The sequence below is a fragment of the Sander vitreus genome, chromosome 2 (assembly GCF_031162955.1).
Source record: "Sander vitreus isolate 19-12246 chromosome 2, sanVit1, whole genome shotgun sequence".
Lineage (NCBI taxonomy): Eukaryota > Metazoa > Chordata > Actinopteri > Perciformes > Percidae > Sander > Sander vitreus.
In genome coordinates this window covers 11,085,000-11,101,769 of record NC_135856.1, presented here as the reverse complement: position 1 = coordinate 11,101,769, position 16,770 = coordinate 11,085,000, and the positions used below count along the sequence as shown (strand labels likewise).

General features: G+C 40.5%; 2 protein-coding genes across 5 annotated transcripts; one reads left to right on the top strand and one right to left on the bottom strand.

The window, feature by feature from the left end:
• Positions 1–56: 56 nt before the first annotated feature.
• On the bottom strand, positions 57–4,961 carry tk1 (thymidine kinase 1, soluble). 2 transcript variants are annotated; one of them, XM_078277150.1, is made up of 7 exons: positions 4,757–4,960; positions 4,497–4,528; positions 3,957–4,070; positions 3,338–3,431; positions 3,110–3,199; positions 2,687–2,806; positions 57–1,773 (listed from the first exon to the last, which is right to left on the bottom strand). In XM_078277150.1, exons 1-7 carry the CDS (start codon positions 4,820–4,822, stop codon positions 1,594–1,596), a joined length of 696 nt encoding a protein of 231 aa, XP_078133276.1. In that variant the 5' UTR covers positions 4,823–4,960; the 3' UTR covers positions 57–1,593. The 2 variants fall into 2 exon arrangements, with proteins under 2 accessions (XP_078133276.1, XP_078133284.1); XM_078277158.1 differs by lacking the exon at positions 3,957–4,070 and having other exon boundaries at positions 4,757–4,961.
• Positions 4,962–5,026: 65 nt separating this feature from the next.
• On the top strand, positions 5,027–14,267 carry afmid (arylformamidase). 3 transcript variants are annotated; one of them, XM_078277128.1, is made up of 11 exons: positions 5,027–5,106; positions 7,308–7,398; positions 10,071–10,175; positions 10,288–10,336; positions 10,424–10,509; positions 10,617–10,689; positions 10,875–10,972; positions 11,113–11,191; positions 11,624–11,759; positions 12,753–12,857; positions 13,435–14,267. In XM_078277128.1, exons 2-11 carry the CDS (start codon positions 7,350–7,352, stop codon positions 13,462–13,464), a joined length of 810 nt encoding a protein of 269 aa, XP_078133254.1. In that variant the 5' UTR covers positions 5,027–5,106; positions 7,308–7,349; the 3' UTR covers positions 13,465–14,267. The 3 variants fall into 3 exon arrangements, with proteins under 3 accessions (XP_078133254.1, XP_078133244.1, XP_078133263.1); XM_078277118.1 differs by lacking the exon at positions 5,027–5,106 and adding an exon at positions 5,156–5,692; XM_078277137.1 differs by lacking the exon at positions 5,027–5,106 and adding an exon at positions 5,195–5,213.
• Positions 14,268–16,770: the final 2,503 nt, after the last annotated feature.

The window sequence follows — 16,770 nt, the reverse complement described above, 5'->3', positions numbered from 1 at the left end:
TATATAGTATATATAGTATATATATATATATATATATATATATATATATATATATATATATATATATATATATATATATATATATACACACACACACACACACACACATGCAAAAACACTGCTGTTGACTTTTGGGGAAGGAAATGTGCCATGATTCTTTAGTTACTACTACTATACTTCTTTAGTTGTATTTAGGTGAAACAGCTGTGCATCACAGCTGCCCTTGCTGCCATGCCGGTGTGATTTTTTTTGCAAAGGCTGATTAATCTGCTCTTCAGTTAACATTTAAAATCAAAGTATCCATCTGCTGGTGAAGACTGCCGCTTGTCATTAATTTCAGCTGACAGTGAATCTCTAAGTTGTGCCTTTAAATTTACTGTGTCACAAAATAGTATTGTAGTGGTAACAAGGCGTACATGTAATATGTAATGCATATTTTATTTGCAAAGTAAATTAACTTGATATTTTGTAAGATTGATTTATATTTCTTTACGGTCCATGTTTTAGATGTGAGACTAGAATAGGTTTTATAAAAACTGGTGCAAAATAGCGGTCAGACTTTGGTAGGCTTGATTGGTTTGTTTTTTTAATTGTTTCCAAGTATGTTTTTTGATAGTTGTGAAGTTGCCATGTGCCCTTTTGCTTTCATCTTTCTGTCAATGTTATGTCAGTGTCAGAAGCACAACAGTGATTTACTGGCGATCTTTTGTTTATAGAATAAAACCATTCACAGGATGTTCAGGATATTGGTGCATTTATGTACTGCAGTTAATACATATAGTATACTACATGTATAGTAGAGAGGACATACTTTTTCCATTCCAACCCAGCAGCTCCTTGCACAGCCGAGGCTACCAGGATTTAAACAGGTTATTTTGGTCCTCTGTAGCACGCGAGGGCATTGGATTACATATCTCGTAGTTAGTTAAAAACATGTACAATAAGTGCTAAAAATAGGGGGGGGGGGAAGGATACTCTGCCAATGTTAATTAAAATGTACAATCTGAATTAAATTTGTAATAATTACTACTCCTGCCCTGCCATATATGGTGAAACATACGAGTCAAACCTTCCATTTGTATGTTGGCAGAAAATACTGCATTTATACATGCACTATACAACAAAAAATAATTTCAAAAACTTTGGATGATGTTAAAACAGTGAGTTATTAGTTGGTTTACTCATTTTCAGGGTCGTCAAGTGCATTGTCATATCAAGTAAAAACATTAGGGGTGCAGGATTCAGAAAATGTCACGATTCGATTCAAAAACGATTCTTGATAATAAAAAACACGAGTCACAGTATGTAAATGTAGTTACTTTTCCCATGTGATTGCAGTAGACCTACAACTAAAATATATATTTTTTAAATATGAATCGATTTTGAATTGCAATTCGAATTGATTTTTTGCACATCCCTAAAACAAACAAACAAAAATACATAAAATAAAAACACACCCACCAATTGGACACCAAATACAAACACTAAAATACCAGGAATATCGAGATGTTAGATAAAATAATCCAACTGCCGTCCACTGCTCTTCTCAGTCTCATTTGATTCAAACTCGACTTCTGCAACAACTTATTGTGTTCAGAGGTGGAGAGAGGAGAAAAGCTTCCTGGGAACAGCGGAGTCCATGAGTTTTCCTGTGAGGACATGTTGTGGAGTTTCTTTCCTGAAGGGAGCACTGTTCTCCTTGTCCACCACCAGACCTCCATAACACTCTCGACACACCGCCTGATACTTGTCAGCTCCACCAATCACTTCCACCTGTGGGACAGAGAAACATGAGTTGACAGGTCATAAGGATTTGGTGTAAGAAAAGGGGACTACATCTACCTACTCTACATTGAACGTTCCTATATTGTAAAAAGTATGATTTCCACGTCTTTACTATAAAGCAGGTTCAGGTGCTATATAAATACTGTGAAAGTATCAAAAACGCTCAAACAGAAATGCACACAGCCTGTATTCAGAAACTAATTTTTTTTAATGGGATAGTGTAAGGGTTAACTTTACTGCCGATGAGCACTACTCTCTGGCAGAGGCCAGGTCGCACCGTTGAGTGAACTAAACATAGCGCCAACGCTGTTTGCACTGTTGCCATTAGCGATCCCCGTTTCCGCCACTCTCTCCCTTTCTCCTCTGTGATCTACTGGACAGCGGTATTGGCATTTATTGATATAAAAATGGCATGCCAGAATCTACTGTATGGTCAGTACTCTGTCCATGGGAACGGTCCATTATACAGAAATTACAGACACTGTAGAATGCTTTGAAGTCTAGTAGAAAGCCAAAATACAAGTATGAACCTGAAAATAAACGTAATATGGGACCCCTAAGGATGGGCAATGATATGGACACAATATCCCAATCATTCTCAGAATTATCTGAATAAGAACATGAAGTCAAAATTGTCATCACATTTAAAAAGGCAGCGTTGGTAATGTTGAAAAGTTAGCGAGATTTGAAAGTAGCATCTCCTCGGGGCTACGAGCCACACACAGATGTGCACGAGCACCGCCGCTTCAGAGTGGAGAGAGGCCCGCTCGTCCACGCAGGATACAATAACAGCATATAGAGAGACAAACCATAATATAGTTATTTGTCTGACCCAGAAAAGTGTTCTGAAACACTTCATGGTTAAATTATTGAAGACTTTTCTTTAGGTTTGCCTCCTCACCTCCTTCTCTGCCCCTATCCTCTTGGTGTAGGCAGCTTCTTTGTAACACTGCATGCAGACGGCGTGGAGCTTCACTACGCTCTCCGCCAGAGGGACGAGGTTCAGTATGTTTCCAAATGCCTACAAGAATGCACAGGACAGCAGAAAAGCAGTCAGTACAATGAAATGGGTGGAATTATAATTGCATTAAAAAAGGACAGAACAGACTATAGTGAGGAATAATGAGCCCATTGAACTATCTGTGCTGCTCCTGCAGATTGTGGAGTCCTTCCTTAAAAATGCATTTGTCTTGGACATTTTGTTGCATCTATACCCACAGAGGGGCTCTATCTGCCCCGGCAGCATCCACACAGTGTCTGTTTGTCAGCATGAACTGTGAGTGTTTGCCAGTATTCACATGTGGAAGCAAACACAAATGCTCACCTTTCTCTGGAAGGTTCCATCCAAAGCAGCCACAATAATTGTCTTCCCTAAATTGGCCATCTCTTCACAAAACTCCACTGTGTCTGAAAACTACAATAATACAAAGGAAGCACAGATTTAGTTAGTGAGGAATTTGTCCATTTGCTAGTGCAGAGTAAGACATACTGGTCTATGGAGGTGAACTGTAACTAGGCCAAAGAAGAGGAATTAATGTATATATACACTTACAAACTGTCCTTCATCAATTCCAATGACACAGACTTGTAATGCCAGAGACCGCACATCTTCCAGACAATTGGCTGGTACAGCTTCCATTGTGTTTCTAAAAGATGGACAGGATAGAGGGAAATAAAATATTTTCAAAAAGGAAATGTGTATTGCCAAATATGTTTAAAATGTATCTGATAAATACTTTGCAAATGACTTCCAAAGTCCTCTTTTGTTGGCTATCAGGGATCAGATAGTGAAAACATAATATAATACATCCATGGAAAAGATGTACAGTATTTCTCCCCGTCTGTCCGCCCAGTTTCAAAAAGGAACTAATGCTACTAATCCTGATTTTGTTCAATTCATAATAAAATGTACTTTAAACAGTGTACTCTTTCAGACAAGAAGTAAATTAAGGGGGGTATGTAGGGTCTTTGCTTGGGAACCGGCCAGCTCAAGTCCCCGTATGGACCAAGTACAGACTGTGGACTGGTAGCTGGAGAGGTGCCAGTGAATCTCCCTCACTCTGGCATATCTCCATTAATGCATGTATTGGTCCTGTCTGTGCATTTGAGTGTAATATCAACACAGTGTAAACATTTAATTTAAAAAAAGTACATCAAAACGGGGAACTTACTTGTCATGTGTGGCCATGCCTGTGTCAGAATAACGTATGTCTTTGGCATATTTGATCACCAAGCAGTTGTACTGGGCTATCTGGAAACGGCGCACTCTTCGCATCAGTTCAGTGCTGCAAATGTCAAATGCAAATCAGTGAAAACCCATCAGTACATGGAAATACAATTGTCACTTATGTGGCAGTGCCCCTCTAACACTGATTTTCTACAACATTCTAACGTTACACCATAAGCATGAGGTAATGTGTATGCAATATTGTTTTAGTACAATGTGCAATATCGGTGTGAAGTGATCCTAAAATGTGATATATAACGTTACCAAGTATACTGCATAACAACTGTACGCTTTACAACATACAGTTTATATCATGGATGTATTAAGAGAAAGGTTTATATAGATTCGATAGATGGGAGCCGAGTAAACAATGGAGGACATTTGGCGGGATGTTGAAGTCTGAGCGGAAAATTGTTTCAACATTACTTTAAACAGTGGATATGAAGAGACGTGCTGTTTTCATGTTCGTGAATAAATAACTCACCTTTTGCCTGAAAACATCGGTCCAAAGATGACCTAAAGGTAACAAACAACAGTGGAGGGGTTGTTATTCTAAGAGGAAGTCGGGAAAGCTTAACAAAAGCTGAAAGTCAACTAACGTTAACGTTATTCATTTAAATAGACACCTAACGTGTGTCCTGTTTTTTGAGCTAGCTTGAATTAAGCTTCAGTGGTTGAGGGGACGATATAACGTTAGACAATAACGTTTTAAGTAAACTTAACATAAATCAGATAGTTACGAACCTGAATTTGTCCCCGTGCTTTCCTCGGCGAATTTGGCAGAACTCTTGGAAAATCCACACAGTCCATTTTTAATTATAGGCGCTATAACGTAAATAATTAAGTTAAAATAAAATAAAAGTCAAATAGAGAACACATATATTACTAATCCAATCCTACAGGAAAGGTCGCCCCGAAGCAAGTGGCGCCAGTGGTTGTGGGCTGCTTTAAGTTAAATTCAACCAATGGGTGTAGTGTCACGTGAATCTTTGAACCAATCAGCGTCCACAGAGAGGTGAAGGCGGAAAGAGCCGTTCACTGATTGAAGGACAGTGTGGTGGATATGGGACGTTTTATTATAAATCCATGATAAGGTTGGAGCATAAAGGACTGTTAGAGACAGCTAGGGGGGAATTGTTGCACTTGTTTTGCAATAAAACTTGAAAGAAGAAAAAAATAAGGGGAGGATGTATCCAAGGGGGTAAGCAAGCATCCGGAAAGCCATCATCTTCCGTTAGCATCCCATTGACTCCCATTCATTTTGGCGTCACTTTGACAGTGAATAACTTTACATCTGAAGCGTTTAAATACTCTATTTGTCCATTGTTTATTTCTAAAGAAACACGACAACTCCATTACCTTGTATATCACGTTATGGCCCCGTAGCAGCCGTTTTTGTAAAAAAAAAAAAAAAAAAGAAATAGGCTAACGATTGTGTCATAACCACGCGACTTTCTGTCGCACATTAGAGAAATTGAGAAATTACCGTATAGTCAGGAGCAGAGTGACAGAGAAATGGTTCTGGTCAGGAGAAGCTCGCAGGCAATCGGGGTGGGGGGCGCATCAGTCTAAAGTTCAGCCCCTCAACTGCGCACATGTGGCTCGGATTTATCTGCCAGCGGACTTTCGTCGAGTCAAGTCACTTCAAGAGATAAAATGATGCACTGGACTGAACTTAAAGTAAGAGTTTGACTTTGAGTGGTATTTCCCGTTTTCTCTTTGCTATATGAGATTGTTGCGCTAAGGACAAATACGGTAGCTGAATCAGCCCCCAATGTAGCACAACTACACTTTAAATGTCACCATTATTGTTTTCCGTCAGATCGTTTTTATGATCTCGACATTTCCGACTTGTAGTTATTTTCATTTCATGGTGAAAGAGAGAAAGAAAATAGACGGAGGGGTTTGTTTGTGCTGGAGCTTGTTGCATATGTTGCAGCAGGGTGCGAGACACGGGCTCCCCTTAATAAGACGTGGGCTGTTCCCCTGAAAACGTGATTTGTGAAATTTTGGGGGAGTCTCTAAAAATATTAACAGTGTGTCATTTTGACGTGCAATTTCAGTTTTGTGTAATGTGATAATGGTGGATGTGTAAAATTGGAAACATTAATTCATGCATGACGGCGATTTAAACCTAATTCACTTCAATAAAGATAATACATGCTATGTTCTTGTCGTGAGCACCAAGGCGTGGCGGCACTGTGGTGCAAATTCAACTCATGTTTACCATAGACTGTAACAGTCTATCATGTTAACTCAAAGATTCGTAAACATAAACGTTGGAGGCTATTAATCGGCGCGCAAATTGTCCTTGAAATCCATTCTGCAGTTATAGCGTCATGATATAGCCATGGCAAAAAGAAAACAAGGCAGTTTAATTGATTTTGGCTTTACTAAGAAATTGTGTAGCGATGACGTTAATAGCACGACCGATTCACCTGCTGCAAGCCCTGTTGGCACACCTGGCACACCTCCCCAGCAGTGGAGAGACTGCAAGAGCCCATGTTTGCCCACTGTTTGTTACCCCTTGTGTCGTCTTTAACCCTTGGGAGAGATTATCTATTGATTGATGGAGTAGCTGCAGTATAACGCCTTTGCATCTTCAGCAAAGTCACACTTGGCCATTGTCTGCATCCTGTGGTTTTATTCAGAATAGATGCAAGTAACAGCTGCATGTTTTTCACTTCGCCTTTTCACATTTTAATAGCAAAGTTCTTGTTTATTTTCAGACTGGAGGCAATTCAAGGTGCAACTCCCAATGCCAATACACTTTTGTTTGCAGAGTTAAGTTGAAGCTCAAAACGGAACATGTTAGAGACCGTTTCCCCTGCAGGGAGATCACGAACTAAAACCTAAAGTGTTGCTCCTCCAAAAGGCCTCAGGCAATACTCTACAGTCTGCACACACTGTGGACACACAGCACTTTGTTCAAATGCTAACACGCTGCTGGAAAAACGGTTAAGGATGGAAGCTAATCCACTTGTAGCTGTTGTGTAGTGGGCTCCCCCAAAGGCCACGGTAGCCTATAGGCCTAGTTCGAACATTGTATTGCAGGAAACAGTCAGTTACACAGACACTAACTAACTGTGCTTATAATTAGACGTTTTATGATAACACACTTTCATAGTTCCTATTTTAACAACCAATAAATACATTTGCATTAAAAAAAAAAAAAGTGACGACGCCCTCACTAAAGCAGAGGAGGGCGCTGTTTACCATGTTCACCGTGGCTCATGGTGGTGGTTGTGTCGGCTTTTATGGCCGCCCAGCTGACAGCAGTCTCTTCGTGTGACAGGAGCTCGAGAGGCAGTTTTCACCCAGCCAGTGGTCGCACAGGATGTCTGCAGACGACGTGATCAAGGCTCACGTGAAGGCTTTAAAGGAAGGTTGGTCTGTTTTGAAGCTAATTCGTAACAATGCACAGATATCCGGTTGAGGCCAGTAGCGTTAGAGGAACACAGGTGTTTCGCCAAATGGTGTATCCCCGTGGAAATCTGTTTCCCTGTTTAAGATTTGTAGCCCCAGAGTTAAAAAAACAAACATATGTTTACTTATACTATTCAGCCTGACAAAATATATTTCACACGTTTTTTTCTTTTGGTTTTAACCAGTGGTGTAGTCTAATGTATTGTAGTGGGTATACTGTACTGTATGGGCAAGAATGGGTCTTTGGGGGGATGGGGTCTGGGTGTCCTCCCCCAGGGAAATTTTGAGCGTCAAAAACTTAATTTCCTGCATTTTGATACACTTTTATGCACCAATTCACACCTGAAATACCTTTTTAATTTAGCCTATGCAAAGAAAAAAAAACGCTTGGGACTTACAAAGAGGCTACAGCTACAAGTGGATTACGGCACTATACAGGATTTACCCTATTATACTTTATCGACAGGAATTGATAGGTCAAACAGCCACCCACAAATACAGGTGCTGGTATATTATATTGCCGCATATAATATGAATATCATGAAAAAGTTGATTTATTTCAGTAATTCCATTCAAAAAGTGAAACTTGTATAATGTATACAGTCATTCCACAGACTGATATATTTCAAGTGTTTATTTCTTTTACTTTTGATGATTAGAACTGACAACTAATGAAAACCCCAAATTCAGTATCTCAGAAAATTAGAAGATTACTTAAGACCAATACAAAAAAGGATTTTTAGAAATGTTGGCCAACTGAAAAGTATAAGCATGTACAGCACTCAATACTTAGTTGGGGCTCCTTTTGCCTGAATTACTGCAGCAATGCGGCGTGGCATGGAGTCGATCAGTCTGTGGCACTGCTCAGGTGTTATGAGAGCCCAGGTTGCTCTGATAGTGGCCTTCAGCTCTTCTGCATTGTTGGGTCTGGCGCATCGCATCTTCCTCTTCACAATACCCCATAGATTTTCTATAGGGTTAAGGTCAGGCGAGTTTGCTGGCCAGTTAAGAACAGGGATACCATGGTCCTTGAACCAGGTACTGGTAGCTTTGGCACTGTGTGCAGGTGCCAAGTCCTGTTGGAAAATGAAATCTGCATCTCCATAAAGTTGGTCAGCAGCAGGAAGCATGAAGTGCTCTAAAACTTCCTGGTAGACAGCTGCGTTGACCTTGGACCTCAGAAAACACAGTGGACCAACACCAGCAGATGACAGGGCACCCCAAACCATCACTGACTGTAGAAACGTTACACTGGACTTCAAGCAACATGGATTCTGTGCCTCTCCGCTCTTCCTCCAGACTCTGGGACCTTGATTTCCAAAGGAAATGCAAAATGTACTTTCATCAGAGAACATAACTTTGGAGCACTCAGCAGCAGTCCAGTCCTTTGTCTTTAGCCCAGGCGAGATGCTTCCGACGCTGTGTCTTGTTCAGGGGTGGCTTGACACAAGGAATGCGACAGCTGAAACCCATGTCTTGCATACGTCTGTGCGTGGTGGTTCTTGAAGCACTGACTCCAGCTGCAGTCCACTCTTTGTGAATCTCCCCCCATTTTTGAATGGGTTTTGATTCACAATCCTCTCTAGGGTGCAGTTATCCCTATTGCTTGTACACTTTTTTTCTACCACATCTTTTCCTTCCCTTCACCTCTCTATTAATGTGCTTGGACACAGAGCTCTGTGAACAGCCAGCCTCTTTAGCAATGACCGTTTGTGTCTTGCCCTCCTTGTGCAGACGGTGTCAATGGCCGTTTTGGACAGCTGTCAAGTCAGCGGTCTTCCCCATGATTGTGTAGCCTACAGAACTAGACTGAGAGACCATTTAAAGGCCTTTGCAGGTGTTTTGAGTTAATTAGCTGATTAGAGTTTGGCACCAGGTGTCTTCAATATTGAACCTTGTCACAATATTCTAATTTTCTGAGATACTGAATTTGGGGTTTTCATTAGTTGTCAGTTCTAATCATCAAAAGTAAAAGAAATAAACACTTGAAATATATCAGTCTGTGTGGAATGAATGTATACATTATACAAGTTTCACTTTTTGAATGGAATTACTGAAATAAATCAACTTTTTCATGATATTCTAATTATATGACCAGCACCTGTAGTCTATAAAGCGTCAGGCTGCCTTTGAGATTCCACATGAACAACGGTTAAAGTTACTCAGGCTACCGAAGAATACCATAATTCCTCCGTTCAATTAGGCCTAAGCGACGCACCCCCAAGCTAATTTAGTTGGTGCTTGACGCTGAGCCCCCCCTAAAGGTCTGATCCTAGAATCGCCCCTGGTATATACCATTTTCATTTGATTGCCTTTTATTAGAGAACTGACAGCAGGGAGATGACAGGAAGTTAAGGGAGAGAGGAATGACATGCAACAAAGGTTCCCAGCCGGACTTGAATCTGGGATGTTGCCGTTCGTGGTCAGTGCCTTAACCCCCTGGCCTCCCATGGCTCCCCATGAGAAACTTGTTGTCTAAACCAGTGAAACATGATTTGCAACATTGTCCACAATACACCCAGAAATATTAAACGAGTTAGCTTTAATGGTAGACAAATTGATATTGTCTTGCTGTATATCCTCACCCTTGAGAGTCCACTTACTGTCATGCTTTGATACCGTGTGTGTCCAGGTACGGAGCGTGCCCGTGGCCTGGCTCAAACGTTGCTCAATGTGCCATATGGGGAGGGAGATGGAGAGAAACTGGATGTCTACATACCCAGCACCAACTCTTTGGGTACAACATGTGTGACTGCTATGACACCAACACCGCCCCATTGGCATGCTTCAAATATGCAGAAGCATCGGTAATGCGTGAGGATTAACAGGCCTGATTGTCTCTGTTTCAGATGTCCCCCTTGTCATTTACCTACATGGAGGCTACTGGCAGTTTCTCAGGTATGGTGTTAGGTTCTCTTCTGCATCGCAGGGCGGATTTAGATTTCTTTGTCAGGTTTTTCACGTTGATGCTTTGTGCTCATACAGCAAGGAGGAGTCAGGATTCATGGCTGTTCCGCTCGTTGATAAAGGTGTAGTGGTGGTTGCCGTCGGCTACGACATCGCCCCTAAAGGTAGAGTCTTTTCATTTCTGACAAGGATGTTTCTCTTCTTGGTGAAAAATAGATTGTTTTTTGAAGATGAACTGGGAGTGTAAGCCCTCTGCCTGTGCCCCTTTCAGGCAACATGGACTTGATGGTGTCTCAAGTACGCAGGAGTGTTGTGTCTGTTGTTCAGCAGTATTCTCACATCAGGTACCTATGTTTTCTGACCCGTGATAACCCAGCTTAAAGTTAATTCATTTTTATTTCATTACTTTAAAATGTTACCCTCTGACCATGCTCTTCTCTTATTCAGAAAGAGCTAAAATGTCACCATCACAAATCCACTGTGTCTCTGTTTTTTTTTTTTTATGAACTCCTACTGACCTCTCCGTAAGTGGTCTGTACCTGTGTGGCCACTCTGCTGGGGCTCACCTGGCTGCAATGGTCCTCTCCACTGACTGGTCGGAGTACAGCATCACTCCTCAGATCAAAGGTAAAGGCCATCTGGGTGAAACGGGATAAGCGAAAGATATGACTGACAAACAGCTTACCGAAGAAGAAGCAAAGATGCTCAGAAAAGCTGTATAGCTGATACACGTTTGCCTTTTAATTGTTTCTTTAATTGTCTTATAGGTGCTTTTCTTGTCAGTGGCATATATGACCTCCTGCCCATCCTGTCCACCTACGTCAACGAGCCTTTGAAGATGACAGAGTACGTACTGCAGTGCATGTAACTGCACCTTTAGTGCAATTACATGCACCTTTGTGATTTGATTGTTACCCACTTTTTACAGTAATCAGACATCAGAAACACATACCCATTTTTTGACATTTGGTATTTCTTACAAAAACTGCTCTGACATGTATAATCTTTTCAGGATACCACATTTTTAAGTCACATGACAGCTTGACAAATCTAACCGCTTTGGTCTTAAAGATTTTCACATCTAAAAAGTATCCAGATATGTGTGCACGTAGAACTGTGATGAGAGCATTGTGTGTGAGAAGAATGTTGTGATTGTCTCTTTGTGGAGGAGAAGTGTGCGTGTAAAGGTCCTCGTGTGTGTCAGCAATTGTCCTCTGCTGGTCTCTCGTGCCAGTCAGTATTTGACTCCTCTGTCCCTCGGGTGTCTCCTGTTGGCAGGGAGGTGGCGGTGAGGAACAGCCCCAGCAAGCTGGTCCCTCAGCTCAAACTCTCCTCCTCCAGCTGCCACATCGTTGTGGCCGTCGCTGAGAACGACTCGCCAGAGTTTCGCAAGCAGTCAGAAGAATACTACAAAGTCAGTGCTACTGACAGAGCATGAACACAATTTGGGTTGTTGTATGAAGGGAATTATTTATTAAATGTGGAGTTTTCTTGTAAACATTCGGTCGCATTACTTTACCGTTTCTTTGTGTGTTACTGCCGGAAACTGTCAACCAGTGCAATAGCGTGAAACAGGTGGCAGGAATGTGAATCGTGAGCTTACAACAAAATAGGAACCCTCCTAAAAGAATTGCGCTGTAGCACTGCTAGTGGTCAAAAACTCCTTGGGGTAGGCTACCTTTAGGATTTCAGATATCCTTGACGTTCCACTTCCGGGATTGCTCTGTTGCCGACGGAAATTCCGACATATTTCACTCATTTAGGCCGGAGATCCGTTGTATTGGGCTTCCTTTGTGTTGGCATTTTAAATTCCAGTGGATTTATAAGGACTATGGTTAACTGCTCCTCAGATCTCTGCAGGGTAAATCCAGACAGCTAGCTAGACTATCTGTCCAATCTGAGATTTCTGTTGCACGACTAAAACAACTTTTGAACGTACACACGTTCCACCAAAACAAGTTCCTTCCCGAGGCTATTTTGCTTTGGCGCCCAAGGCGATTGTGATTGGTTTAAAGAAATGCCAATAAACCAGAGCACGTTTTTCTCCCATCCCGGAATGCTGTGTGGACTAGCCAGACCCTCCTCCTCCACGCCCCGGTGGAGGAAGGTCTGGCAAAACGAGACTAGGTTTAAGATAATTATTTTTATCATCAATTAATGAGATTCATATTTTTTTTTTTTTTAATAATAGTTTAGTTTATAAAATCTGAAAAATGCCCATCACACGTTCTTTTAGCCCAAGGTGACGTCATTAAAAAGTGTATCAAAAACTCAAGTTTTCTATTAATTGATCTCGCTGTGACCTCTCGTCTGTTAGTGTTTTATTAAAATACATAAAGGCAGCATTTTTGAAATGGTTACGTGTATATATGTACTATTTCCTTACATCTTTCTTCTGGCTTTAAAGACTTTGGAGGCGTCAGGACTTGATGTGACCGTGGAGGACGTGGCGAACACAGACCACTTCAGTATCATTGAGCAACTGGTAGATGGGGAGTATCACCTAACAAAGGTACACAAAACCAAACAACAAAAAATGAATGGTGAATGTTGATGCTATTTTCCAGAATGTACTCTTAAATGTCATTCTTTTTATGATAGCTTTACGATGTTAATGTACAGTATTAGGGGTGTGCAAAAAAAATCGATTCATATTCGAATTGCAAAAAATGATTGTATGGCTACTGCAATCACGTGGGAAAAGTAACTACATTTACATACTGTGAATTGTTTTTTTAATCAAGAATCGTTTTTTGAATCAAAAATCGATTTTGAATCAAATCTTGAGCCTAAAAATCGATATCGGATCGTGACATTTTCTGAATCGTGCACCCCTATACAATATGAACGTAAAGCCTGTGACTGATGACAGCAATAGTAGTCCTAAAACTGCTAAAACTGCTGATTTCCAGAATATTATCCTGGAAATCTCTATACATCCAACCCAATTTTAGTAATTTTCTACAAAATCAGCATACATTATTTGACTGTAGTGTATTTTTCTATTTGTCTTTAGGGTGGTTTTATGGTCATGGTAGGCACTAAGAAAAAAAACCCCATTGTGTGTTAAATAATTTCTTCCTCTGTAGCTTCTCTTAAAGATGATGGGGAAGAGCTGAGACGTCGGCCTTCGATCCATCATCTAATATCAACATACCTCTGTATCAACATACACCTCTGAACAGAGTCCCCGCATTATGCATTATTTCAGGTTTGTACAATAGTAGATGTACAATTTCTATTATGTTGATAGTTCAACAATCAGGTGGCATGGATTGTTTTGACTGTCTAGTAGTTTACTGTACCATTACTTACAGCTGTTTGTTCACTGAAAGATACTACTGTCAGAAAAACGTAGCAAATGATACTGCTGTTAAACCTGCTCGTGTTCAGTTGTAAACAGATTATCTAACGAGCATAGTGTCCAGTGTTATCATCAGGAAGCACCGTTCCACCGGCCCACTATAAGTTGTAGAGCTGATGGTTAGTTTTGGCATTTCTCCAGTGTTTTGTAAAAGGGTGGGTCTGTCTGTTTGGTGTTTTTTTTGTTCTTGTTACAATCCACAACTTAAAGTCCATGGGTAAGACAAGAATAGGAGCTCATGTCAAGAGTACTAATATATCATACAAAGTGAATGTAGCTTTTGATTGTAACCTTCGCAATGCTGATATCTAATCTAAGCAATTGGGTAAAAGGAATTTAATGACCACTATATATTTGCACTGTTAATTTGATTCTAATATAGTAGGGTACTGATATTTAAATACACATATTTAACTTGAACTGATGCACATTGTTACTGCGCTCATTTTGGCATCTTAAATAATTGCATAATGGTTTACACACAAGTGTTCTGTATTAATCATTACTGTAGATTATAAAAGAGAATCATCAAAATAAAGATTTATATTTGAGAATTCCTGTAATGACAGTTGTTGTGTATGTGTGCAACTTAGTAGATAAGATTTGCTGTAACTAGTGTCATGTTCTACTGCTCTCAAATAAGATGCAAGACTGTATTCTGTCTTATTTCGGTATCAGTTCCACACCTTGCATAGTTGTTTTATGATCATTTTATTAATTGACAGTTTATTATTTTTTCCACTAAAGTACACTATTCAGTCAAGGCAGGTCCTGTATTATTCGTGTTGTGGCCCTGTCTCAAAATCTAGTTTTAATACCTTTTTATTTTAGTTCATATGCTCACATAGTGCTTATTCCCAAATAAAGCTGTCACTCACTCACTCACTCATCTTCAACCGCTTATCCAGGGTCAGGTCGCGGGGTAGCAGCTCCAGCAGGGGACCCCAAACTTCCCTTTCCCGAGCCACATTAACCAGCTCTGAGTAGGGGATCCCGAGGCGTTCCCAGGCCAACGTAGAGATATAATCTCTCCACCTAGTCCTGGGTCTTCCCCGAGGCAAATAAAGCTGTATTTAATCAAACTATCACAAACTGAAACAGAAAACCAAGGCAAGCACAGTGTTGTACCATAAGAGGGCTGGTTGGTTTCTGGGTGCCTGGGCAAATCAGAATCAGAATATTTTATTGATCCCCTCAGGGAAATGATTTAGTTGCAGTTGCTCACAGTCACATTCAAGGTAAAATAAGAGTAAGAAAAGAGCAAGTCAATAAGTGTATACAGTTAATAAGTAACATATCTACAATAAGACATAAATAAAAATGTTAAGTAGAAGTAAGTGAGATTAGGTTACAAGTCAGACTAGGTTAAAAAGACTGTTTAAATGGATTGTACAAATTCTATTTTAGTGCAGTGTACAGTACGAATACAAGTAGCAGCAGTGAATAAATACAAAACACTTTTGTTCATGTAGCTGATAACTATTGCAGGAATTATTGTACATAATTGTCCAAGAATATTGCGATGTGATGTGGGGGATGCGTGCTGTGAGACTTTAACTCTAAGCATGTGACACTCAGAGGGAGGAGTTCTATAGTTTGATGGCCACAGGCATGAACGACTTCCTGTGGCGCTCTGTGGTACATCGTGGGTGTCTGAGTGTGTCGCTGAAGGTTCTCCTCTGACTGTCCAGTGTGTTGTGGAGTGGGTGGGAGGAGTTGTCCAGGATGGAGTGTACTTTGGACAGCATCCTCCTCTCTGACACTGTCTTTAAGGAGTCTAGCTCCACACCAACAACATCACTGGCCTTCTGTATTAGTTTGTTGAGTCTGTTGGTGTCTGCCACTCTAAGCCTGCTGCCTCAGCATGCAATAGCATACAGGAGAAAACATCCTCAGCATCTTCTGACAGATGTTGAAGGACCTTAGCCTCCTCAAAAAATAGAGGCGACTCTGGCCCTTCCTATAAAATACTACAACAGAGTTGTTGATCCAGTCCAGTTAATTGTCTGTGTACTCCCAGGTATTTGTAGTCCTCCACTATGTCCACACCGACACCTCGGATGGAGACAGGGGTCACCGGTGCATTCCTACTTCTCAAGTCCACTACCAGCTCCTTTGTCTTTGTCACATTGAGCTGCAAATAATTGTCCTCGCACCATGTGACAAAGTTCTCCACCACAGCCCTGTACTCAGCCTCCTCATCATCACTGATACATCCCACTACCGCAGAGTCATCAGAAAACTTCTTGTATGCAGTACAACAGCCCTGCAGTAATACCTTCATGAAGGTTATGATGTTTAAGTTTTTAGTTGACATTAGGAAGGTGTCCATTCAACTTTATGGTCATTTCTGAAAGTTGTAGTTTGTGGTGTGGTTGTTTCTAAATGATGCTTGTATTCCTAATGCTTGTGTTCCTAATTTTTGTCCATGCCATTTATATCAATGTAGTAAAGACCCCTATTTTCTCTTATTTGGGTTCAAAAATTGAACTCTCATCCTTAACAGGGTATATTAAATATAGACCATATAGATACCTAATGGTGTTGTCAAGGCCCAAGAGGCTAAGCCTCCTAATAAATGTTAATCCGGCCATGACCAGAAAGCTTGTTTTCTGAAGACTAAACATTTTTCATTTTGTGAACTTGTAGTCAATAATAAATTAGTATTAGTTATAAAGAGTGGTTGAATATATTTTGGATACCAGTAGTTACGTTTTTGACAGTGTGGGGAGTTGAACTTTCATGATATCAGTTTAGTTGGTTCAGTCTCCAGCCAGGAGAAGCTAATCGCCGAGACATTGCTAACCAAACAGTAGGCCTACATCAAATATGGCTAACCGTTCAGACTTGAAGACCCTTTGTGTTCAGAATAGGTAAGCATAATATAGGTAGATGTGATTACTGTGGGCAAGAAAAAACAATAAAGCATATTATTCTGTGTTTTAAAAAACATGAGGAAGAAAAAATGCATCTGATTCAATTCATTCATTAAGTTATTTATTTATTTTTATTTGATTGAATATTGTACGTATTAGATATTCCTATTCACACTCCATACCAG